This window comes from Leucopleurus acutus, assembly GCF_964270905.1.
Source record: "Leucopleurus acutus genome assembly, chromosome: 2".
In the NCBI taxonomy this organism is placed as follows: Eukaryota; Metazoa; Chordata; class Mammalia; order Artiodactyla; family Delphinidae; genus Leucopleurus; species Leucopleurus acutus.
The window spans coordinates 132774302-132801753 of record NC_139143.1 but is presented as its reverse complement, the minus strand read 5'-3'; the positions used below and the strand labels follow the sequence as shown (position 1 = coordinate 132801753).

Sequence of the window (27452 nt, the reverse complement as noted above, 5' to 3'; positions counted from 1 at the left end):
GTGCTGCGCCTTAGCTGCAGCACGCGGGATCTTTAGTTGTGGCATGGCTGTGGGATCTAGTTACCCAACCAGGGATCGAACCCATGCTCCCTGCATTGGGAGCGCAGTGTCTCACCCACTGGACCACCCGGGAAGTCCCCCAGAATGATTTTTATACACATTAAATCATATGTGTTCCTCTAAAAATAACACAACATGGTATATACTCTTTTGAAAAAGTAGGAGCATAACATATGCATTGCTTTGCACCTTGCTTTACTGTCCCAGAAATTAGCAATCATGACATACCAACTCAGATCAATCTCAGCTGCTTCTCAACTATACTGTAGCCATCACAGAACTGTATCAATAACACACTGACCAGTCTCCTATGGATGGATAACTAAGCTGTTTTTCATTCTTCTGCTATTAAAAAGAGCGAAAATAGGTACAAGAAACACCCTTATTCATCCTCACACACATACAGGAATAATTTGAAGGATCAATTCCTGCAAGTTACTAAATCATAGGAATCCTTGATACCTAATAGTGAGCTGTCACCTAATAGAGTTTTCTCAATTTACGAGCATAAAAAAGGCTCGATTCAGAGCATTTATATTAGTGTTATTTTTATTTATTATTCATTTATTTATTTTTGTCTGCATTGGGTCTTCATTGCTGCGTGCGGGTTTTTCTCTCTAGTTGCGGAGAGCAGGGACTACTCTTCGTTGCGGTGAGTGGGCTTCTCATTGCAGTGGCTTCTCTTGTTGCAGAGCACGGGCTCTAGGCGCATGGGCTTCAGTAGTCGTGGCACCCGGGCTCAGTAGTTGTGGCTCGTGGACTGTAGAGCACAGGCTCAGTAGTTGTGGTGCATGGGCTTAGTTGCTCCATGGCATGTGGGATCTTCCCGGCCAGGGATCGAACCCATGTCCCCTGCATTAGCAGGTGGATTCTTAACCACTGTGCCACCAGGGAAGTCCAGTGTCATTTTTTAAAGAATCTTTTGTTATGGTAATACTAAATAAAATATCCCTATTCATGCAACTCAGTGTTTGCTCACAAATATTAGGAGATAAACTAATTAGGACTGTTTTAGAGCCTCTGGGTCCCTAAGCACCATATCATATAAAAACATACCCATGTACAGCTATATATATATATATATATATATATATATATATATCTTGAGAGGAGTTGCGGTTGATATGTTTTTGTTTTTTGTCTTTTGTTTTTTTTCGCGGTACACGGGCCTCTCACTGCTGGGGCCCCTCCTGTTGCGGAGCACAGGCTCCGGACGCGCAGGCTCAGCAGCCATGGCTCATGGGCCTAGCCGCTCCGTGGCATGTGGCATCTTCCCGGACCGGGGCACGAACCTGTGTCCCCTGCATCGGCAGGCGGACTCTCAACCACTGCGCCACCAGGGAAGCCCGATATGTTATTTTTTAACAGAAAATATTAATTAAATATACAGTAATATCTATTAGTGTCTTGGAGTCCATCCATTTTCCCCACAGGGCTAAAAATTTTGCTAGGTTTCTAAAAGTTTGCAGGTCCTTAGGCTCTGTTGTCCTAGTGCTTAATGGCTGTGTCCTGGTAGTTAATTTGAAAAGCCAGTTGCCTCAGTCCTGTAATTTTAAGAGCCGTTTATTCTGTATTCTCTTCTTTCTTAAATGGTTTAATAAATTTTCAGATATTTAGTTAACACGCTGCAGGAACAGAAGTATTCCTAACCCTAGTCCTAGAAAATAGTCACAATAGTAAATAGGTCAAGTCTGTATTGTTTAGGGAACAAGGAGATTTTTGTTGTCTGTTTTAAAGGAGTGCTCCTTGTGAGAGTAGGGCTCTGGATACAGGTGAATAAATTGTGACACGGGACTGCTTCCTTTTTCCTACGGGGATGTTGCTGTCAACTGCGTAACAATGAAGGCATTTTGTGTAAGGATTTGAGGCTCCAATAAGTTTTTCAAAGACACACACACACTATATATATTTTTTTTCATCAGGGAGAGTCTCTCTGGGTACTTCAAAAGAAGATAATGATGCTTGAAAAAAGTCGTTTGAATAGCTCTTAGGAAGCTGCCGGAATCCTGCTTAGAGATCCTTATCACAGTAGCTCTACTATTACCTAAGAAAATTATGACCCTCACTCCTGTTTCAATCAACATAATTACTGGGTCATTACAGAGTTCAGCGTTGTTTCAAAGGCAGGCTGCCCTCAGTTAATGAGAATCCAAGCTGCACATTTGGCAGCTTGGGCCACCGTTTTCGTCACCGATCTCCACTTTGTCGCTTCGTCCGTCAGAACCGCCCTCAGGACAAAGGGCGGTTGGTGGAGGTGGGAGGGGTTGGGGCAAGGGCTACGGTAAGAGGAGGATATTTGCGTGGCCTGTTTACAGGTTACTCGGTTTCAGTGTCAAGGCAGTTTATTTGCACATCTCTGGCGAACCTCCGGTCTGAGGTCACACAGACGCCTGGGTGGCTCACAGGAGCCAGCAATGAAGCTTCCCTTGGGCCGGGACTCAGGAATTTCACCAGCAGGGACCAACCAAGGGGTCCAGAGACCCCGGCTTCACTCCAAGTCCTGTGCCAGAGGGTTGGCGGCGACGCTCCGGACGACGCCTCCGCTGCCGGCCAATGGGGAGCAGGGACCGCGTAGGGGCCTGCGCTCATTGGGTCGCGGTGGTTCCGCCCCGAGGTGAAGCAAAGCTCCCGGCCCGCTAATAGAGTCTCAGCTACAGTCCGCCTTTTGTACGCTCGCCGCTGGTCACCCTGCTGGGCATACCTTTACCTCTCTTTCGCCTAATTCTTCGGTGTCTTTTTCAAGCCCCGACTCACCAGTTTCACAGTTTTATCTTCCTTGCCCTTTAACTCTCACCTTCCTTCGCAGATCAGCATGCAGGAAAAAGACGCCTCCCCACACGGTTTCCTGCCTAGGTTCCAACATTTCGCTACGCAGGCCATCCATGTGGGCCAGGAACCAGAGCAATGGACTTCCCACGCTGTAGTGCCTCCCATCTCACTGTCCACCACGTTCAAGCAAGGGGCTCCTGGCCGGCACTTGGTGAGCTGGGTCTGTCTGGGGCGGTCCAGTGTTGGGCGGTAAAAGAGAGATGGCTTATAAATTAAGAAGGCACGCAAGTAATTTGTGAGGTTTAATTTGTGTATATCAGGAATGATGTTTACTACACCTGTAAACCTCCTTGTAATAAAGCTTTGTATTGAATGGTTCAATGATCATATTTCTTTTGATAAGCATTTCTTTTGATAAGCAGGACTGGAAGGAACAGTTTGTCCAACATGCCCTATAGATTTGGACTGATATTCATGTGATTTTGGCAAATTTGCAGTTCAAAACTGAGTGTCATAACTTCCTTAAGTTACCTTTAGCAACAAAAATTGTAAAGATATATTAAGGAGTCAACTAAGAAAAAGATTAAGAGTCTCATAACTCACCTGGAATCAAGATTATTCCCAGTAGCTATTAACTCCCAATATTATTCCAGTAGTTATTAATAGCCATTGAGCCAGATTCATAGTTACATTCTATCATGTGTATTACATATATTGCCTCAGATAATCCTTACAGAAATTCTAGTATGAACTAGGTTCTTATTTGCCTCATGAAAAACCTGAGGTTTGGGGATAAGTATCAATGCAAAGGCCACATGGCTAGTAAGTAGTAGAGCTGGGATTCCAATGCAGTACTGCTCTGGAACCCCACCCACTCTTGGGCATTAGTCTATCCTGTGCTATACTACAGTAATGCTAGCAATAATCTAACCCATTGCATCATTGTGGTTTAGTAATTAAGAGCTTAAATCATGTAGTCAGAGGACCTAGGTTTGAATTCTGACACCACCTCTTTTTAGCCAGTTGGTCTTGAGCAAGTTACTTGACTTACCTTAAGCCTCAGGTTGATCCTGTGTAAATGGGTTAATAATAGTACCTACCACATAAGTTGTTGATATGTATGTTAAGCTGCATTGTACATTATAACTGCTCAGTAGTTTGCTATTTCATGGTGTTCATATTTGCACTTTTTCTGTTTGATCTGGACGACAACCAGGTTAGAGAGCAAGACAGGTATTATGTACTTTTTATAGAAAAGGAACCTACCCAGAGTCATAGATGAGATAGGCCTCTGTGTTCATTACATAGCTTTTCCTTTTTTGGTAGCATACTTGATGGATCTTGGAGTATTTAAAAGTTGCTGAGGTCCAGAAGAAATTACAGTTGACCCTTGAACAACAGGGGTTTGAACTGTGCAGGTCCACTTATATGTTGATTTTTTTCAATAGTAAATACTACAGTGCTGAATAATCTGCAGTTGGTTGAATCTGGGGACATAAACCACAGATATGGAGGAATCTCGGATATGGAGGGCTGACTATAAGTTGTACATGGATTTTCCACTGAGCAGGGGGTCGGTGCCCTAACCTGGGAGTTGTTCAAGTGTCAACTGTAATTGAATACACTTTGTAGATCCAAAACCTTGATTATACTTCAAACACCTCTTTAGTGTGTTATGTTATATAAGTTGAGGAAAATTCTTTTAGACGTGGCCCTTTGTTTTGTGAAGTAGAGTTCTAAGGGCATTTCTACAACTGGTTTAGGATACTTCTAGCTACTATATTTTGTAATCAAATTGTGTACACAACCTGTCTTCCAAGTTTCTTCCTCGTGTAGGGCTTTGTGAATGTGTAGCTGCCCAAGCTTTAGCATTTAGTGCAAAAGTTAATAATTTAGCTGTGATATTAACAATTAAATGTTTTCAGAGAGCCAGCAGGGGTGGTAAAATCCACGAACTCCTCTTAATATCTTTAAAATGTCAGTTGAGAGCACTAAAGGGAATTTGAGGAGCTGAATGAGAAGCATCTAATTCTCCACTTCCATCAAAATCCACGAACTCCTCTTAATATCTTTAAAATGTCAGTTGAGAGCACTAAAGGGAATTTGAGGAGCTGAATGAGAAGCATCTAATTCTCCACTTCCATCTGGAAAGTCATTGAATGAATGAGAGTGAGAATTGGCACTGAAATATGCTTCTCCCCCCACCCCCCTCCCCAACCACAAAGTTAAATCTCTGCAGTGAATATTTAGGGGGACATGGACTACCTTTCCATGGCAATAGCCACATGAATCTAAACTTTTTTTTCTGTCTGGAGTACAGCTGCAGGTCACATCAAGGAGGTGATGGTGGCCAGTAATGAGGATATCCTGGAGCCCTATAAAATGTCTACCCGGTTTGTCAAAAACAAGGAGACAAAAAAGGCAACAAAACTTAAATATCTATATCTATAGCCATATCTATATCTATCTCTAATACTGGGAGCTCCTGAATCAGAAACAGGTGTAAGAGTGGTTGTGTTTTGTTATGTGCTATGTGGGGCAGGAGGAGAAAAGTATGTATAGGATTTTTAGTGAGTGTTTAAGTCCTGGCTTTGAATTCTGGCACTGACATTCCCTGTAACATTTGGCTTTACTTTCTTTAGAGCAGATTGTGAGGATTAAATAAAATGACTGGATACAAAGAGAGACTGACAAATACTGTATGATATCACTTATATGTGGAATCTAAGAAATAAAAGTAACTAGTGAATATAACAACAACAAAAAAAAAACAGACTCACAGATACAGAGAACAAACTAGTGGTTACTAGTGGGGAGAGGGAAGGGGGGAGGGAGGTTAAGGTAGGGGATTAAGAGGTACAAACTACTATATGAAATAAATAAGCTACAAGAATATATAGTACAGCACAGGGAATATAGCCAATATTTTATAATGACTACAAATGGAATATAACCTCTAAAAATTGTGAATCACTATGCTGTACACATGAAACTTATGTAATATTGTACATCAACTATACCTCAATAAAACTAAATAAATCAAATAAAATGACTGGATGAATTCAGGTAGTATAGTGTCATACATGTAAAAGGAATATAATGCAAAATTTAAAAAGGGGTTTTATAGAGCTGTTTTGCTGAGAATTACTCTCTTTTTTGAGTTGCTTTTGTAGAGCTAAGATCTGAACTTCGAGCATTTGTAAGATCTGTTCATAGCTTCCTGTTGGATGCTAAACAGAGCTCACAACACTTATTTTTTAGGAAATGAAGTGCAGGTTAGAAATAGGCTTACTCTGTTGGTTCAGGTGGTTCCTGTTTCCTAATATCCCTAGATTAATGAGTAGAGGTGACTCTAACATAAAAACCACCATTTATCTAGTGGTTAGCACATGCCAGGCATCATGCAGAGAACTTATCTCATTTTATCTTCACATCAATTTTATGAAGTAGATATCTGTATTTTATTCCCATTTTAAAGGTATGGAGATTGACTCTGGGAAATATTAAGTAACTAACCTATTGGCATGTAGCTCATAAGTGGCAGACACAGAATTCTAACCCAGTTTGGCTGACTTCAGGGCCTCTCCATACCACTACGGCCACAACAGTGATGCTTCTGTCTAATGGCAAGACATGTAATAGATAAATAACAGAAAGGCATGGCAGGATGGACCTGTAGTTGAGGAAATGTCTATGTTAGGACCCTGATAATAAATTTAAATCTCTTAGGATGAACTCTAACTTCTTTCCTTCAGGGTTTTGAGTACAGCCGTTCTGGAAATCCCACCAGGAATTGCTTGGAAAAAGCAGTGGCAGCACTGGATGGGGCTAAGTACAGTAAGTGATTTTCATTTCAAAGTTTGTAAAATCTAGAATCCATTCTTATTTGTATAGAAAAAAATTATAGAGACACAGAATGTAGAATTGGAAAGAAATAAGGATTAGCTAGTTCAAAACTCTTATTTTTTTATGACATTGAATTATTTGCTTGAGGTCCCACAGCTGACTTCATATGTATATGTGTAATTATAAGGTGAAAATAAATATGAAGAGAGGCAAAATGGCAGAATTTGCCACTTAGAATTCATGTAAAGGTACTCTTCGTCTGAAGCTGTCAGTATAAATAGATACAAATTAACTAAGTTTTATAATACCACCTATGAGAATATAAGCTTTCTTATACTCTGGTTCATTCACCTGCTATTTTGTGCCTGAGAGTAGCACCAAGGAACATTTGCAATAGACAGGTACCCTTGATACTGTGCTTTGGGAGATTAGGGATTAACTCCTCAAAACTTGAATTTCTTCCGTGAAGGGAGTGGACGGCTGTTAAATCATCTTTGTACTTTTTATACAAATGATACTAAATGAGGGCAGAATCGTGAATTTAAAAAAGGAGAGTCTTAGGAGTTTTCTCACAACAAGAGTGTAGGAATCAGAAATGTTAATATGAGCTTTGGTGTTTGTTTGGGATTGGGGGAGTTTCTTTTGTTTTGGATGAGAGGGGGAGTTTTTTAAACACTAAATTTCTTAAATTTAGTAATGTGTGGGGAATATTATTTCCCACAGAAATTATAAAGGCTGAGGGTTCATATGCCAGACACTTTTTTCAGGTGGGCTTCAGAAAACACGGTTGTATGACAGACTCTAGGTCATACAGAGTGAAGTAAGTCAGAAAGAGAGAGACAAATACCGTATGCTAACACATATATATGGAATTTAAGAAAAAAAAAATGTCATGAAAAACCTAGGGGTGAAACAGGAATAAAGACACAGACTTACTAGAGAATGGACTTGAGGCTATGGGGAGGGGGAAGGGTAAACGGTGACAAAGCGAGAGAGAGGCATGGACATATATACACTACCAAACGTAAGGTAGATAGCTAGTGGGAAGCAGCCGCATAGCAGAGGGAGATCAGCTTGGTGCTATGTGACCGCCTGGAGGGGTGGGATAGGGAGGGTGGGAGGGAGGGAGACGCAAGCGGGAAGAGATATGGGAACATATGTATATATATAACTGATTCATTTTGTTGTGAAGTTGAAACTAACATACCATTGTAAAGCAATTATACTCCAATAAAGATGTTAAAATGAAAAAAAAAAAAAGAAAACACGGTTGTTTTGAATGGGATTTAAAGGTTAGCTTTCTGTATGAATTCATTGTTGGACCACAGATCTGCTTAGTAGAGAACTGCAATGTCAACCTCAACTTTTCTGAAAAAACTTTGCAAAAATTACATTTTGCAAGTTAATTGGATATCCCATCTACTGGTCACAAGTGATTTTTATCATCAAGGTGATACACTGATATTTTATCAGGATATTTTTCTTTACAGTGTTTAATGTGTACAATGCCAGTTATTTTTTTATTATTCAGTTTCACTATTTTTGTTCAATTTGAGATTCAGGATCACATGTGTTTAAAGAGAATCCACATTAAAAAATTAAAAAGATAAAATTTATTAAATTTATCAGGTCTGATTGTGAGTTTTGTTAAAATATTTTCTCAACTGCATATCCATATAGTTAATGGATGAATCATATCTTAGCTCTATTCCTCAAGTTTGAAATTTCTTTAGAGTTTGATACTTTTAAAGTGTAATTTAATTGGCAATTGGTCTTTTGTCTCCGAATTTTGTAAAGAATTATTTCTTTGAAGCTTTTCAGAGAAATGTTATAACCAAAGCAGAATTAAGTATTTTTATTTTAAAGACATTTTATTTTTGAAATAGAAAGGGGGATTTTATAATGGTATTAATCAGGGGATTTCTGGTGACTCAGTAGTGACGGTTGTCTTTCAGTCAGCAGAGAGAGGGATATAAAGTAATGCAACTAAATACTGTAGGTGTTTTTAACCTATAGTTCTGACATTTTGGCTTACTCTAACTTGGTTTTTACCTTAGGTTTGGCCTTTGCTTCAGGTTTAGCAGCCACTGTGACTGTTACCCATCTCTTAAAAGCAGGAGACCAAATTATTTGTATGGATGATGTGTATGGAGGTAGGTGACCTCTCTCATTCATGTTGTTTCAGCTGATATTTGAAAGACAATAAAATGGGTCCTGAATTATATTAACAGTGCTACCAGGATTATTGACTATTGATTATCTTTTCAAAATATGATGAACAACTCTATGCTGGTTCACACTTGATAAAGGAGGAGCATAAACACTTAGGGTCTATGCTCCAGAACTTGCTTATAAGAGAGATTGTTTAATAATAATTTTATTTAAGCAGCTGGAATGAGCTTATCCCAGATATATTCTACTCTAGAGAAGATAGTGTTTAAAGAGAGAGTGTTCTAGTGTAATTAAAAATTTTTACCTCCAGTGAAGATGGTCTATAACCCAAGTCATTCTCAAAGGGCTTAACTCTACCCAACCCTTAACCACCCCACCCCCTGCGTTTTTTTTTTAGGGAAGCTTCTGAAAAGCTGTTGAAAGCTATAGACCTCTTTCCAAAAAATGTACTTAAGACTATACCCAACGTTTATCATTTTAATTTTAAAATGATAAGGCTCCTCTCCAAGGACCCTTACCCCTTGAAACCTATCCATGGATACAAATTTAAGAACTTTCATTCCAAATTGTTTAAATGCTAGTTATATAAAGTGGTAAGTGGGAAGGTAAGGAAGACAAGTTGCCCTTACCTTTAAGTAAGAATGATTTTTGTGTTCAAAACAACAGCAAAAAATTTTGTAAGTATATTATAAATATATACCAAATGCTTCCAAATAATTAAAATGTGATTTATGGAATATTATTATCATTTTATCTATCTCCTATTTGAACAAAAAGTTAAATCTGTAAGTTCTTTGAAGGAAGAGACTTACTCTTAGTAATCATTTTATCCCTCTCAGAAATTTGCAAAATGCTTTATATTTTATCATAGTACCCTATGATAGTCTGATGAATTGAAATTATAGAAAAATCAAAATTTTCGTTACTATTATAATGTATTATAAAAACCTTTTGGTAAACATAGGTACAAAATCTTGAAAATTGCTGTTGATTTTTTAACAATTCTTTACATTCTTTTATTATCTTATATTACCTAGGATTAGTCTACCAAAAGACCAATATATCTTTTTTTAAAAAATAAATGTATTTATTTATTTATTGGCTGCATTGGGTCTTCGTTGCTGCCTGTGGGCTTTCTCTAGTTGAGGAGAGCAGGGACTATTCTCTGTTGCTGTGCGCGGGCTTCTCACTGCCGTGGCTTCTTGTTGCGGAACACGGGCTCTAGGTGCACAGGTTTCAGTAGTTGAAGCACGCAGGCTCTAGAGCACAGGCTCAGTAGTTGCGGCGCATGGGCTTACTTTCTCCACAGCATGTGGGATCTTCCCAGACCAGGAATCAAACCCTTGTCCCCTGCATTGGCAGGCAGATTCTTAACCACTGCACCACCAGGGAAGTCCCTCCAGTATATCTTTTTTTTTTTTTTTTTTTTGCGGTACGCAGGCCTCTCACTGTTGAGGCCTTTCCCATTGCGGAGCACAGGCTCCGGACACGCAGGCCCAGCAGCCATGGCTCACGGACCCAGCTGCTCTGCGGCATGTGGTATCCTCCCAGACTGGGGCATGAACCCGTGTCCCCTGCATCAGCAGGCGGACTCTCAACCACTGCACCACCAGGGAAATCCCTCCAGTATATCTTTGATGATAATTTTTTTTTTCTTTTTTGGTTCACTATCAATAACAGCAAATTTTTCTTTAAATTTGCATATATATACATCAAATCCAGAACCGTATTTTTAAAAGAAGCCATTCTAAGTTGAATGATTTATCTTCTTTCACTGTAAAACTCTAGTAGTTTGATTTACATTGTCTCATTTGTCTACTAAAGCTTTCAGAACCACATAACAAAAAGATTGAGAAAGAACAAAGGATAAAAACCAATTCTTTTCTCTTACCAAAGTATAATCAGTTTGAAATTTTATTTTGAATATTTCATTGGCATTGATTCATTTATTTTATTTTTTTAAATTTTATTTATTTATTTATTTATTTATTTATTTAGTGGCGCTGGGTCTTAGTTGTGGCATGTGGGATCTAGTTCTTTGACCAGTGATCAAACCTGGGCCCCCTGTATTAGGAGCCTGGGGTCTTAACCACTGGACCAGCAGGGAAGTCCCAGTTCATTTATTTTAGATTTGAGTAGTAGGAAAGAATTGTTTTAAAAAGATATTGATATTTCAGGAAGCATGCCACTTCATGTTTGAAGAGTAGAGATTGTGTATTTTAAGAAACATTTTCTGCTTCACACAACTTGGTGTGGGTATCAAGTGTATTTTATTTGACTCTGATTTTTAGTTTAAAATTTAAGCCTTATATTCTTTAGTATACGAGAAGGTCAAACTATTCAAACAAAGTAGAATTGCTTTTAGCTGTTTCTTTATTGGTGATTGACACTTCCTTATATTTTTTATGTGTTTATACTTTTAAGGAATTAATATTTCCTAATACAGTTTTCTTTTCATTTTATCTGATTCTCTTCTGCCTCAGGTACAAACAGGTACTTCAGGCAGGTGGCAACTGAATTTGGATTGAAGATTTCTTTTGTTGATTGTTCAAAAACCAAATTGTTAGAGGCAGCTATTACTCCAGAAACCAAGGTAACTCAGTTTTCAGTTTGTTTGTTTTCCTTGTGATGTTTTGTTTTCATCATTTCTGTTTGCTTGAGGAAATAATTTAAATCTGAATAACAAATTTTACTGGAAGCCATTGGAAACCATCAAGATTAGGATAGGTCTGACTTCTGTGTAGTATAGCATAATGGTTAGGTGCGTGCATTCTGTAGTGGGATTCAAATTCTAATTCTGTATCATGGTTGGTATATTATCATGGGCAAATTATTTAACCAAAGTCTCATTTTTTTCATTTGCAAAATGGGGACAATTGTACCTGCCTTATTGAAAGGTGATTGTGTGAACTAAATGAGATAAGGCGTATGAAATGCTTATTACAGTACCCAATACATGATGACTGTTAAAAAATTTGTTAGCAAAAGCAGACAATTCTTAACTGCATTACCAAGCTAGTATTGGTAACAAAAGTCACCACAGAGTTTGGGTTACAGAAAAGGAAGCTTGTAAGGAAGCCCCCAAACCCTAAGCATAGTTTTAAGGGTTCTAAGGGATACTTCAGCAAAATGATAGAAACAGAGAATGAGCCACAAGCAGTCTTTAGCTTCCATCCTGGGAAGCTTGTATGCCACCGGAAGGTGTTTTGTGCTGGAATGAATGGCATATGTGATATTCTTTCTTGGGACTTCATTGAAATTCTGCATGGGGAAAAGAAGGACCAGTGCCTTTTATAAGTATCAGCCTTTCCCAACTTTTTGCTAATGATTAAAAGGTTTGAATTGTACTCAAGATTATGTTGCAGTGAATGCTAAAAAATGAAAAACTTTTCTCACACAAGTTACTTTGAAGATTAACACCAGGGTGAGCTTTGAGTGATTAAGGCTTGTTTTTAAAGGAACTTGTTTTTTTTTGTTGTTGTTGTTTTTTGTTTGTTTTCTTGCTTGGGAGAAAAGATTCTTATTAAAATAGCTGGTCTGAGTTTTTCTAAGGGAGGAAAGCATATTGTGTGTATATTAATTCTTGTCAATAGAACTTTATATAATGCCTCTTTACCAACTTGAATTAATACATTTTTCCCCCTGAAATGTCTGCCTCATCATCTGAAGTAGACTTTTTAAGTCTACATAAAATCTACTTTGTATTTATTTACTTATTTTTATTTTAATTAATTTTTATTATGAATGACAATAATAAATTCTTACCCAGAAATAAATTTTTATATGTTCTTAAATAACTCTGTTCTTGTAGAATATGCATTATTTTAACTACCATGTCTTTTCTACAGTAAAACTCTAGAGTAGGAAGAGAGTTAAACCAGACCACTTGTCCATTTACATAGAAAAAAGAACCATTAATCCTTTTAAAAAGAAAGCTGTAGATAATGTCAATCAATACAGTGGCAGCTTGTTTAACAAACAGAATTCTTTTCTATAACTATCAAGCATCCATGATGTGCCTGGATTGTGCTTGGTTTTTGAATAGACAGATAAATATAAATATGATACTGTCTCTTAAGTGAGCTGTGGCCAGGTTTTCTGTTGTTTGTGTCACTTTTCTTCCTCACTCTAAAACCCATTCTCTTCTTCAAGTTCTGGGGACTTATTTTGTAGGTTCTAGTGCATCTAGTGCATCTAGTTACTATTCAGGATATTTTTGGCGTCATAGAGATAGTTCTCTTTACTGAAAATTCCAGAATGTAAACTTAGACAACCTATGTTATTTATCTTTGAGAACAAAATTCCCAGACATTGAACTATCTCTTTGGAATTCATCCTCTTTTTAATGGAAAATAATTACAATAATTAACTTGAATGCTTTTCTGCTTATATGTACACTATCTCATTTGATCCTTACAACAACTGTATAAGGTAAATATTATCAATCCTATTGTATAGATAAAAAATTGGAAGAACGTAGAGGGTTAGTTACTTACCTATGATGACTTCTTAGAAATTCATGGGGCTGGGATTCAGATTCAAACCTTTAAACTTCATCATCTATGGTCTTCCAATGTAGCCTCCCAGATGGTTACAGTATATGAGATAGATGTTTGGCAGTGTGTTTTTACAAACTATTGTCATTTACTGAATTGTTTTAGCTTGTTTGGATTGAAACTCCCACAAACCCTATCTTGAAGATGATTGACATTGAAGCCTGTGCACATACTGTCCATAAACATGGAGACATTATTTTGGTCGTGGATAACACTTTTATGTCGGCATATTTCCAGGTAAATGATTAGTAGACTACACAGGTACCTGTAATTAGGAGAGGAAGGACTTGTTTACATTAAATTACATGAAATCTGCTTATAATTATTGATTAGACAAAGAATTAAAATTGGATCTTTCCTACCATTAGTTAATATCTTTTCAACACTACGTTAATATGTTGTGTGGGACTTTGTGTGTTTTAAATGTTGTCTTAATTAAAGCTTTTAAGTTCCCTGTGTAAACTCTCTGAAGACCTGGCCGTATTATATGATTGTATATGTCAGTGCCTTACACATAGTAGGGGTTTCAATGTTTATGTTTTGGTTCCAGGTCAGTTATATTATTTTATATATATTTAAACCTGGCTAACTTTTCAAATAAAAGGAAGAGAAAAGCTATACTCAATGACATCTCAGTGTACATCACACATTATTTCTCCATTTGTCTTCCCTCTTTCTAGTTTGTCTTCCCTCAGTGCTTCAAAGACCATGCCCTGCCCTCTATATCTTTACCTTATTTGTATCATGAATTTCTACTCCATGTTTCACCTTGTATCTGTGAGTACAGCTCCTTTACAGTGCTCCTTTTAGACTATCTCTTTTCCTGCCTGTCCTCTACATACATCTCTTCCCCACTCAAACCCTCCCATTCATCCGCAATTCCTTTCTTTCTTTTCTTGTACATTTTTCCAGATTCTTCTTTTCTGCTTTGCTCCTTTTGGTAGATCATCTTGGGATCTCTCTATAATTGACTGGTTGTCTGCCTTTTCCCCACACGTTCTCCTTTTCTTTCCTCTGAGTAACCTAACTCTGTTTCCTTTCTTTATTAGGAGTTACCATCTCCCTGCTATTTCCTTTTTGTCTGTATCCTGTGGTCATTCTTATTACACCTCCTGTAGTTCACCTTTATTCTGCAGAGCTCCTGAAACCCGAGCTCATTTTCTCCAACTCTTCAATTAGGCAGATGTTTACAAGCTCAATTGTTTATATTCCCTGCTTCTGTTCTGGGTCCCTGAAGTTGGCTGACTCCCTAGGAGTCTGCACAAAGCTGTTCTTCACCTTACTCCATTTTATTCGGAAGGCACTACCATGTTTTACCTTCCTTTCCTGAAACACATTTCCTGGCTACAATGTGTTCAGATGGCTTCATGTGTCATCTACCTTTGGCTCATGATATAGCTTCAGCTGATTCTTTTTTTTTTTTTTTTTGGTACGTGGGCCTCTCACTGTTGTGGCCTCTCCCGTCGTGGAGCACAGGCTCCGGACGCGCAGGCTCAGAGGCCATGGCTCACGGGCCCAGCCACTCCATGGCATGTGGGATCTTCCCGGACCGGGGCACGAACCCGTGTCCCCTGCATCAGCAGGCGGACTCTCAACCACTGCGCCACCAGGGAAGCCCCAGCTGATTCTTATATCAAGTAAGGCAGTCTGTTTCCAAGTGAAAATCTCCTGGCATCATCTATTTGTCCCAGGTGATTTTCACTCTTGGAGTCTTTATCCCAACTCCTTACCCCATCTACCACTTACAGTAGGGCAGTTATTATAGCATAGGATTGCTCTAGCTGAGTCATCATGAGTCCTGTATATTCCCAAAGAGATCGCATGAATCATTTTAGCTGGGCCTGCCCAGGTTACTCATCAGGCCTGGCCCTTTTTCTCCTATTGTTGTCACTAAAATAGGTCCAGTTTTTCCACCTTTCTGAAGCCCACATCACATTCCTCATGCCAGGGACTGCAATTTGCTTCATTTCAGTCTGGATTCATTCCAGTTGAATTAATCAGAATCACAGTGTCCCTAGGCAACCACAAACCAAATGTGGAACCACATTTGGTTCCACAAAGCAAATCTTCTGAAAAGATCCTCTCATTATTTTACACTCATGAAAAGTGGGTATGTTCTGTCTTTCCTGTCTTTTGTCTTCTTGATCTTTTATAAGTCTCACAAAAGGCAAAATGGACATACAAGCATAAAGTTTCCATGTAGAACCTCTGAATTCCGGTAGTCTGAGTCCTGTCTCTACCATTTTTTAAATCTGAGTGATCTATTTTATTTTTCTTAGTCCCTTTTCCCCATCTGTACAATTAGTCATAAACATACTGATTTTATTGAGTTAGGTAAAGTATTTTGAACAATGCTTCACTGGGTTATGTAAAGTGCTTCACTGGGTTATGTAAAGTAACTCATGATTCTTGGAGCATAATGGCATCAACAGTTGTTAGTTATTGGTTTTTATTTTTCCTTTTGACCATATAGTTTACAGAATGTTAGCCCTGGAAGAGACCTCACACAACATCTAGTTTGACTCATCACTTTAGAGATGAGCAAACACATATGTAGAGAGTGCTTTGAGGAATACCACACTTAAAATGTCCTATTTTTGAAACCCTAAATGGAAAGTCCCATAGCCCCCAGCTAGGGAGGTTAAACACACACACACACACATGCGTGCGCGTGCGTGTGCACGCACACAGACACGCACACACACACTTTATTTTAAAGGAAATTTAAATGGAAAGATGTTGATATTACATTATTTAGTGAATAAGTTGATTATTAGTTTAATTTTCACCGTAAACAAAGACATCTAAGACTAAAGAATTACTTTGCAGGAAAGTTCAGTGAGGGAAAACAATCTAAACAAATTTCCTTATAAGTGATTTTACACTTGACAAAACTAGTATAATAAAAGAGTAATTAAGAGTCAAGATCATGGCAAATCAATAAATAACCACAGCATACATTGTAAGGTTTTAATGATTAAAAACCTAAGCAAATCACTTTTATACTTACTTGACAGAACAATTGCTAAATGTTTGTGTCAACTATTCTGTGTTTACTGAGTCATAAAATGCCAACATCTCTGCCAAAGGTAATAAATTTAGGGGCTAGTCAGCAACTGCTCTAAAGAAACAAGTTCAGAAGACCTGTTGACCTGAGTTAATCTGCTATTTCCAGAAAATTTGTGCCTTTGGATTTAATACTTTCTAATACTTTGTATTTTTATTTGGTGTGAGGGAGGAAAGGGAAAGATAATACCAGAGTTCCTGGAAATTTTAAGATGTGCGTATTTTTAAAAGTTAGAATAGGAATGGAATTTACAATAATAAATAGGCAGGCAATGAAGCATATTTTCAAGTGATTTCCCATTTGGAATAAAAACCTTTTATTCTTTTCAGCGGCCTTTGGCTCTGGGAGCTGATATTTGTATGTATTCAGCAACAAAATATATGAATGGTAAGACAGTCTTCACTTAGAATGTTCTTTTCCATCAATAGATGAAAGTAGCATAAGACTTTATCCTTTTATCCCTTTACTTCTATTATTCAGGTTTTCTCTGTGACTCATGTAGAAAGTAAGAAAATACTTTGATTAAATATAGGACTTCATTTATAGCAGACAAAACTATGCTCATGATTTAACAGCAGAGGATTAAAATGTACTATAAATGTTATATTTTTATCCTGCTGATAGCTTAAAAAGAAACATTTAATTTTTACATGATTTTAATTTTATTGTTTAAGGTATAGCTTTTGCTAAAGTTTATTTAAACTGATTCTATAGGGATTTTTCCCAGAGTTTTTTCAAGTGAAAGTCACATTTTAGAAATTATAAGCTGAGGAATAAACATATGTTGTTTTTAACTTAAAGTTTTTTGTTTTTTTTTTTTTTTTTAGGCCACAGTGATGTTGTGATGGGCTTAGTGTCACTTAATTCTGAGAGGCTTCATGATAGGCTCCGATTCTTGCAAAATTGTAAGTATTAAAAAACCCAAATTTCCCCTTATGCTCTCAAAGTGACTACATTTGATATTTGTATTTCCACTAAGTGCTGTGAAGTGATAGCATTCCACTAATTTAGGAAGAAATGAGAAATAGTGGGAAAAATTCTGATTTTTTAGAGGAAAGAGAAATTGGGTTATAAAAATACAGTTATAACATAATAGGGCTTTACAACATGACCAAGAGATACGTTTTGTTATTTTTCAAAGCCATGTTAATTTTGATCATAATTTGGTAAAGCTCAAGTAAATTTTTGTTTTTTTCTGTCCCACCGAGCATCACGTAGGATCTTAGTTCCCCGACCAGGGATCAAACCCGCGCCCCTTGCATTGGAAGCGTGGAGTCTTAACCACTGGACCACCAAGGAAGTCCCTCAAGTGAATTTTTAGTTTTATGACTTAATGGATTCTTTTGTCTTTTTTTTTAAACATTTGGAATGATGGCTTTCTTATACTATACCTTTTATATCTGAAATGATGATAACTTTTAAATGGCACTTAACATATAAACTTATATTTTTCAATGGGTGTCTAAACGTCTGTTTTCTGTTTAGATTGTTTTCTTATCTCAGGTATGGAGAAGGGTTTATTGAAAGAGACTTGATTTAACCACTGTGATTTGACAGAAAGATAAGATACAAACATAATTAGGAATAAAAATCCCCTTCCAGGGAATACATGTTGGGTAGCAAAAGGGGGCACTGAGGAAGGAAACCAAAATTTATTGCTTGATAAATTCCTTTCATTTACAAAAAAAAAAAAAAAAAGGACTGAGGCACGTATCCTGGAGGCATGGGAAATCACAGGCTGCTTTAGACAAAAGCTAAATAGAATATTGGTAGAACACTCAGAAATAATAGGAGCTGAACTGCTATTTTCTCTGTGTATTATAATACTCTGTCAAAGAAATACAAGATTAAACTATGTCCTTTCATTAAAATCATAGAAAAGACTATTGATGCTCATATTTGAAAAGTTCATATCATTGTATTTGTACTTAATTTTCAGGATAATTCATTTTCCCTCTCATTTTTTTTTAAAATAAATTTATTTATTTATTTTTGGCTGCGTTGGGTCTTAGTTGCTGCGCGTGGGCTTTCTCTAGTTGCGGTGAGCAGGGGCTACTCTTTGTAGCGGTGCGTGGACTTCTAACTGCAGTGGCTTCTCTTGTTGCAGAGCACGGGTTCTAGGCACGTGGGCTTCAGTAGTTGTGGCACTCCGGCTCAGTAGTTGTGGCTCACGGGCTTAGTTGCTCCACGGCATGTGGGATCTTCCCAGACCAGGGCTCGAACCCGTGTCCTCTGCATTGGCAGGTGGATTCTTAACCACTGTGCCACCAGGGAAGCCCTCCCCTCTCATTTTAAAGCCCATTTCACTAAGCATGTTTTATGCTTCATTCTCATGTTTCTAATTTGATATATTAATTTTTCCCACTAAAACTCAAACATTGGGCTTTGTAGCTAACTTCTCAGAGTCACTATAATGAACAAGAGCAGTGAGAGGATTTTCTGGGTGCCTCCTCACCTTCAGACTAATCCAGGACATGTTCATTTTGCAGCTCTTGGAGCAGTTCCATCTCCTATTGACTGTTACCTCTGCAATCGAGGTCTGAAGACTCTACAAATCCGCATGGAGAAGCATTTCGAAAATGGAATGGCAGTTGCTCAGTTTTTGGAGTCGAATCCTTGGGTAGAAAAGGTTATTTATCCCGGTATGTTAATCTGCTTTCTAAGCACATATGCTTACACTAGGATTTTAAGTGTTATCCTATGCATCCTGTTTATGTAACATTTGTTTGTAAGTTAGGTGCTTTCATATATTTTTATGTTGTTCACTTATTGAGCTTTTTGTGTGTCTGTGTGTCAGGCTTTTTGGTGGGTCTGATGGTAAAGAAGATGGACATGATCTCTGGCCTAGAGTTGTCTATAGTCTAGTGGTTGCTTGGATGTTAAAAAATTAAGCTTACATATTTGATGTTCCTGTCTTTAGCTTGAAGGTTTGTGTATACCTGTTCCAGGATTGCAACCTTGTACTTTCCAGTAATTTGCTGGTAATCTTATCAGTCTGATATTCTGCATTAGCTCTAACTTTTATCTGATATAGATTGAGACTTGATACTTGGTACCAAAACTCCCCCGAAATTCTATTACTTTTTTTTGGAATTTCTTCACCTTTACAACATCTAGAAATGCTCATGTGAGTTAGCAGACTTACATGTTACTCTTTGAATTTATTTTACCAGACTTTTTAATTGTGGTCTGGTCGTCTTAAGTAAATAGTTCTTTTAAACCCTTTTGAGGTGTGCATCCATGTAGTCTTGGGTGTAAAGGAGAATTAGGCTTGATCCCTGCCCTTAAGGAATTTAGATAAGGCAAGGCAGAAATACATAGGAGATTAAATGCCCTAATATGTACACTAGGTATAGAGCTGTTGACTGGTGTGCATTTTGAATGGAGGAAGGGAGAAGAGTTTTGGGCTGTGCCCTGAGGAGTGGGTAACATTTGTTAAAAGGTCATGGACAAGACATCTCAGATTTTTTCCATAAGTGTTTATTAAAGCCAACCATGGGCCAGGCCTTGCACTCGGAACTAGGATCCAATTATTAATAAAAGAAATAGCTTTCTCCTCATGGAGTTAGTCTGGTGGGTAAGACAGACATTAAGCAAAAAAATTACAGAGGATATAATTAACAGAGGGAAGGGGGCAGTCAGTGGAGAGAATGTTCCAGGTTAAAGGGAGAGCATATGCAAAAGTCCCAAGTTGAAAAAGAGTGTGATGCCACTGGTGTAAAGAAAGCTGGCATGGCTAGAGCAAGGAGAGACCAGAAAAGATAGGTCAAAATGAAGCTAGAGAGATAGACAGGGACCAGAACAAGAGGTCAGATGTCAACATGGCATAAAGCTCATTATTAGGCTTATTTGCAGTTGACTTAAGCAAATGGTGATTTTGTTGTTGTTCTGAAATTACATGTTTGACTCTAAAATAAGACATTCGTTATACCTTATGACTACAGGACTGCCCTCTCATCCTCAGCATGAGCTGGCAAAGCGTCAGTGCACAGGTTGCCCAGGGATGATCACCTTTTATATCAAGGGCTCCCTTCAACATGCTGAGACTTTCCTCAAGAACCTAAAGGTAAACTTTCAAACTAGTTTTTTAAACTGTAGACGTTAAGACCTTCTTATAACATTATTATAGTCATTATTTCTCACTTCCACCTGACTCATATTAATGTTGTTGTACCTGGAGTTCACACCCACAAGCCTCTTTGTCATGAAATGCTTTGGGTTGGAAAATCACTTGAAACAAGAGTGATGCAGTAGCAGATATATGAATCTGCTTACTTAACTTATTTAACTCTGCACACTGCCGTCCATTTGAGAGAGACAGAATGTTCTAATCCATTGGTTTTTAAATTTAAAGTGAACCGTCTTTTCAAATGAAGTATTATATGAAACCGCAGTAGTGTGTGGTCACTGCAATGACGAAAGACTGTTCTGAAATCCAGCCTAGGAATGGCTTTCTAAACCCTGCACCACCCAGGTTGCATCTGCCTGGAGTGACGGAAGGGAGGCCTTTGCCTAATGTTCACAGAGGCAGAAGGCTCTCAGGGGCCCTGGGAGAGAGACCTGTGTAACTCCATACTTTGGGCTTACTTTGAGCTCATGCAGTAATGTATTTAAGACTGAGTTTTAAATACTACAGATCTAAAGAAAAGGATGCTTCTGGATTAGTCAAAGTTCTATTGGTTCTAAAATTTGTCCACTTCTAAAATCAGAAACATAGTAGTGCACATTTGATTTAACACAGCTGTGAGAAGAATTTTTAACATGTTGTGAAATTCTATGACACTATAACACTAAATACAACAACCAAGTTTTTTTCCCTTCTTCCCTAGGAAGGGGTTAAATAGATGTATTAATTTAGTGAGTGATACATATTAATGAGTAAGTTTGTATAACTTGATAGACATTTAGAGATTTTTATTTAAAGGTTAACCACAGAGCTATGTCTCAAGTGTAATAATTCTGAGGTTTTAGAGCTCATGTTATTGTGCTGGGTCTTAGTTGCAGCTGAAGGGCTCCTTAGTTGTGCCTCATTGGCTCCTTAGTTGCGGCATGTGGGCTCCTTTTATTAGTTGTGGCAGGCGGGCTCCTTCTTCGCAGCTCAAGGGCTCCTTAGTTGATCTTTGTCTGCTCCTTAGTTGCAGCATGTGGGCTCCTTAGTTGCGGCTCACCATCTCCTTAGTTGTGGCACATGAACTCTTAGTTGTGGCATGCATGTGGGATCTAGTTCCCTGGCCAGGGATCGAACCTGGGCCCCCTGCATTGGGAGCGTGGAGTCTTAACCACTGTGCCACCAGGGAAGTACCGATCAACTTTTTTTTTTTTTTTTTTTTGTGGTACGCGGGCCTCTCACTGTTGGGGCCTCTCCCGTTGCTGAGCACAGGCTCTGGACGCGCAGGCTCTGTGGCCATGGCTCATGGACCCAGTCGCTCCGCAGCATGTGGGATCCTCCCGGACCGGGGCACGAACCCGTGTCCCCTGCATCGGCAGGCGGACTCTCAACCACTGCGCCACCAGGGAAGCCCACCAATCAACTTTTAATGTTTTAAAAATTAACACATAATATGTCTAATTGGGGCGTCCCTGGTGGCACAGTGGTTAAGAATCTGCCTGCCAATGCAGGGGACACAGGTTCGAGCCCTAGGCTGGGAAGATACCACATGCCGTGGAGCAACTAAGGCCGTGCGCCACAACTACTAAGCCTGTGCTCTAGAGCCCGCGAGCCACAACTACTGAAGCCCATGTGTCTAGAGCCCGTGCTCCACAGCAAGAGAAGCCACCACGATGAGAAGCCTGTGCGCTGCAATGAAGAGTAGCCCCCGCTCGGCGCAGCTAGAGAAAGCCCGGGCGCAGCAACAAAGACCCAATGCAGCCAAAATAAGTAAAATAAATAAATTAATTAATTTAGTCTGGTGAAATCATTGTTATGGATTTTATTCTGATTTTTTCTCCAAGTTTTTATCCAATTTGTAGTTTATTCATAATTGCACCATTTTCCATCCCCCGTCCCGAGGCCATTTTATCAACAACATTTATTTTTAGATTTTAGTATTTTTATTTTAGTAGAAGATCTATATTAATATTTTCTTTGCCACAGCTATTTACGCTGGCTGAGAGCTTAGGAGGATATGAAAGTCTTGCTGAGCTTCCGTAAGTATTTCTGTTTTTCTCAGTATTTTAACTTTGATTTCAGCTGTAATGATTGTTTGGAAAAGGAGTAGGATAAAATCGGGGATCATTCAAGATATTTAGCAATAAGAGCAGCATGGCACTATCTAGTTGGAATGGACTCTAACTCCATAGAATGGAGACCCTGATAAAAATCTAATGGGGGCTACTAAACAGTAAGCTGCGTCCTCCCAAATTTTGCTTTTTTCCTATTTGCCTGAAGGAGATTCCAGCGGTAATTCTCTGACCTCCGAACCAGGGCCACTTGTTCTACTCCACTCTGCTCTGGAAGGGAGGTTGGAGACTTTGTACCAGAAGGGCTGATTTTAAGACTCCAGGGGAAATTGAGAATGTGTTTCTGATAAAAAAAATCCTCCATACTCTTATTTATCAGAGGAGAGCCCTGCTAGTTACCATCAAGTCTGTTTGTTTTCTGTTTTCTGTGGGGTAAATGGCTCTGTGTCATCTGTGACATAAACCCAAAATTCAACTGTATTCCTGACCCTTCATTAACTGACCCAACCAATTCATCTAATTTTATCAAAGCACCAGAGGATAATAGAACACAAAACAGCCTAAGATCAGGGAGTCCAACAGCTTATATTACAGACAAGGAAACAACGGTTCAGAAAGTTTTGCTGATGAATCAAATGTCACACAGGAATATGTTAGCAACTTCACTCTTGAGGCTTTGCGTCAGAAACTGTGAGCGGAGAGTTTAAAGCAGCCTTGATCTGGATTTGAGAACATCAATCACTTAACCTTTGTGCTTCAATCTTTTCATCCATAAAATAGTATTAATAATTAAAATAATGATTATTATTTAATGATTATCTGTCCCAGCAAGCATTCCTGAGCTACATCCTGTTTTTCTTTTTACGTTTCTATGACCATATATTATAATTATTACAGGGATAAATCAATATCATTACCTATTAATTTTCAACTGTATTAAATGCATGGTATATTTCTATGTTTTAATTTTCATGAACATTTCTTTTTTTTTTTTTTTTTTTGCGGTACGCGGGCCTCCCACCGCTGTGGCCTCTCCCGCTGCGGAGCACAGGCTCCAGACGCGCAGGCTCCGCGGCATGTGGGATCTTCCCGGACCGGGGCACGAACCCGCGTCCCCTGCATCGGCAGGCGGACTCTCAACCACTGCGCCACCAGGGAAGCCCTTCATGAACATTTCTGAAATAACTATGTGCAGAGGAATGTCAGGGATTACTAAAATTTAGGCACATTTCCTGCCCTGGTTTAGTAGTTTATAGTTCATGCGGAGAGTCAGGCAATTTCATAATCTTTAAAAAAAAAAAAATGAAACCCAAATAATGATTCAAATAATTAAAATAAGCCATAGAGGTTTTTGTTAGTCTTTCAGGAAAATGCTTGCTAATAAGTCTGGATGCACAAGAGGGCACACTCAGCATATGAAATTGGTTTATTTTTCGTAGTAATGCAATGTATATTACTTTAAGGCTCTCTTAAAAGTAGACCTCGCTTGATTTATTTAGGGATGTGGTTTAAAGTTGCTTGGCCCTCAGGAGCTCCAGCTAAGCGCTAACCCCAGTGCCAGTGGAAGCATAAATTTAGGTCAGAGCTTGTCTGTTTTATCACCCTCGTTCTGTGTCTCCCAACAACGCTGCAACCAGTGCAGCATTGCAGTCAGCGGGGAGGAAGCTGAGCCAACATGTACTGGGTTGGTCTCCCAGCCTAACAACGTGTGTTAACTTGGTGACCTTAGAAAACTTACTTATCCACTCTCAATTTCAGTTTTCTCGATTGTAAAATGTGGATAACAGTGTACTGAGATAAGGAAATTGACTGAGGACAGGTAACTTTTACAAGCCCAACACAGCCAGTATGTGGAGGGGCTGAGAATCATACCCAAGTCTATTGGTCCCAGAAGCCTAAGTTCTTATTTCTACACATTCACTCTCTTTTAAGGAATTAAGAGCCTAAAAAGGCAGAACATTTTAAGGAGGATGTTTGCATGTAAAACTTCATTAGAATGATCAAAGAAGATATTCATTTACTTTGGACACAACTCAGATTTTCTTTCCATGGGCCTGAAGTGGATAGGAGAAAGTGATTCCTTCTGCTGGTGGTGGAAGGGGATGGTGGAATGTTGGGGGCAGTGTACGTCTAAGCGCTCCCTAAGACTATATAAGCCTCCCCTCCGTGATGCCTCAGCCCGCAGAGATTCTCCCTCCTCTGAACTCCGGCAGTTCTTATTGTCCATACTTCTTTGGTATTTGCTGTAGACTGTTCTGTTTTGTGAATTGTCATAGTCTTTAGCTCCTGCTTTGTTACTAAAGAAAATATCTCATTCTTCTTGGTTTCCCAATTCTTACTATAGAGCCTGAACCATAGTAGGTGCTCTACCCTTACCCATGCTGACGATGACGATGAGTTGCTACGTGATCTTGAACATCCTCTGAGGCCTCTGTGTCATGAGTTATGTGTTGGAATTAATTCCTAATGCTTAGTGATTGCTACCAGTGATCGTAGGTTGTCTTTCCCTGATCTGCCTCAGAAGGTCCAGTTCTGGATTGATCCTTTGATCCAGATGGAATTAATTCCGACCAGCTCTTGATCCAAGAGGCCTCTTATAAGTGCAGCTGGTTGGTCATGGGGTGTATGACTTCTGGCCAAGGCCTTATTCAGGTTGGTGTTAAAATCCACACACTGGAGGCTATGTCTTCCCCTCCTGCATGGGGGTGTTTGACTGGCACCTTCAGTGTCCGATTGAGTATACCTTACTGATGGTATGAAAACAATAAAAGATCTTTGTGTTCATTTAAAATCATGACTAGAAATGATAATTTGCACAATTCCTTAATTTTTTGCCTGCGAAACATTGTAGGTGTATGAAGCATTTGATATTTAGAGTAGAAAAATTTTGAAAATAGTTGCAATTTATGAGATAGAAACATGCATCCCCTGCTACAATACAGTGATCAAAATTTTGCTCATTCTTTCTTTCAGGGCAATCATGACCCATGCTTCAGTGCCTAAGAGCGACAGAGAAGTCCTTGGAATTAGTGACACACTGATTCGACTCTCTGTGGGCTTAGAGGATAAACAAGACCTACTGGATGATCTAGATCAAGCTCTGAAGGCAGCAGTAAGTTTTATTTGAGTGTGTGTGTGCGCGCGCGCTTAATCTTGGGAGCGGCGGGTCACTATGTTTATAGAGTGGCCTCACTATGTTTATAGAGTGGACTGTAAACGTTTTCTCTTTTCTTATTACAATATGCAGGGTGTATAAATGTATAGGGAAATCAGTCGAAATGCAGATTTAAAAGAATGTAGTCTTCAGAAAAGAATTCTTGGAGGAGGTGAAGTCTTTGCCTGAAGGTTTAATAACATATTTTTCTTGTGCACTGTTAATACAGCACTCTCCAAATGCAAGTCCCAACTAGCATTCCAGAACTGCTATTAGAGGTTGCTTCCTGCAAAAAGATCAAAACTTCTGAATAATTGAATGGACCATTAATGAGCCTTTGCAGAGTTTTCAAGTGAAAATTTTAAGGGACTTTATTACCTTTCACAACTGTAATCTTCCTGGTATCATTCCTGTTAAAAAGTTTCCTCTTTCCCGTATTGTAATTGACAAGTCAATTCTGTTAAGATCTTTTTGTTAATTTGGATATACATTTGCCTCTGAAGGAGGTGAGATTTGTGCTGCTATTGGGGATTGTGTTCTTTTTTTCAAGCTTAAGATTTATATTGATCATGTTTACAATATAATGGCATTTCATTTTTCATGTTTTCTGAGGAATTTAAATTATTAAATGAATGTTCTTAAATCAAGGGTGATTTTGTATATTGTTGAAAATTGCACTCAAAGCAATGGTTTACACTTAATTACCATAAGCCAAAAATCAAATATCTGAAAAGTCTGTGAAATTTTACTGATTTAAGGTTGTACTTACTATTTTTTTAAAAAATAAATCTAATTATCAAATGTATCCCATTGTGATATTTCTGTACTCTGTGGCATTAAATTGTATTCCTGGGCCCTTTTAATTCCCAACTCTTAGAGGTCTCAGCCACTTAATTTTTATAAATTCAATTGTGTAATTATCATGCTCAAATCTTAGTGTTTGCACATTAGTTATAAAATCTGTACGGGGCAGGTCAAAAGCCACTTTTATAGAGAAATATTACTTCTTATATTTTCATCTGAAATAGTAAATTTGTTGAGGGTAAAGGAAGAAATACTTTCATAGCTAGAAGCATAATCAGCAAGTTATTGTCACTATGTCGTAAGTCAAAATAATTGGATTTTTTTAAATTGTTTGTACTAAAGGCTTTCAGTCACATTTGCTATCACCATTTGTTTCAGTTTTAAAAAATCCTATCATTGGGACTTCCCTGGTGGTCCAGTGGTTAAGACTCCATGCTTCCATTTCAGGGGGCATGGTTTGATCCCTGTTTGGGGAACTAAGATCCTACATACCCAAGGCCATGGCTGGGGCGGGGGAGCCTATCATTGAACTCGATTAATAATAGTGCTGGGTAGGAGGAGAATACATACAAATACATATTCTTATGTATTGTGCAATTCTGAATTATGTGTATGGACCCTGGAAATTCTGTCTCTGTAGGTAGCAGCATTTTGAGGCTGGTTATATCCCACTGTGGTTTCTGGAAGACTTGATTTCTTGCCATTTCTGTACCTTAAGGCTGTAGGGATAAACAAATGACCATTTGAATAAGAAAAGAAAAGGCTATTTATTCTAAGCTTACCAGGGAGTCAGCTACTGTCACTTGTTTTTTGGCGGACTCAAAGGAAGGCAGAGCATAGGAAT

The 27452-nt window shown here is 38.6% G+C and overlaps 1 protein-coding gene across 1 annotated transcript; it reads left to right on the top strand.

Annotated features, from left to right (window-relative positions):
• Nucleotides 1-2712: 2712 nt before the first annotated feature.
• CTH (cystathionine gamma-lyase) lies at nt 2713-26674 on the top strand. The gene is made up of 12 exons (XM_082863444.1): nt 2713-3040; nt 6585-6666; nt 8733-8828; nt 11331-11440; nt 13509-13640; nt 16800-16857; nt 17298-17375; nt 18960-19112; nt 20415-20536; nt 22565-22617; nt 25624-25762; nt 26034-26674. Exons 1-12 carry the CDS (start codon nt 2873-2875, stop codon nt 26058-26060), a joined length of 1218 nt encoding a protein of 405 aa, XP_082719570.1. The 5' UTR covers nt 2713-2872; the 3' UTR covers nt 26061-26674.
• Nucleotides 26675-27452: the final 778 nt, after the last annotated feature.

What these genes read in the sequence shown, in the direction of transcription:
- CTH (XM_082863444.1), top strand. Translation starts at nt 2,873, where the DNA reads ATGCAGGAAAAAGACGCCTCCCCACACGGTTTCCTGCCTAGGTTCCAA. An exon ending in CTTTCCTCAAGAACCTAAAG is followed by an intron (nt 20,537 to 22,564) that starts GTAAACTTTCAA and finishes TCTTTGCCACAG; the next exon opens with CTATTTACGCTGGCTGAGAG. An exon ending in GAAAGTCTTGCTGAGCTTCC is followed by an intron (nt 22,618 to 25,623) that starts GTAAGTATTTCT and finishes TCTTTCTTTCAG; the next exon opens with GGCAATCATGACCCATGCTT.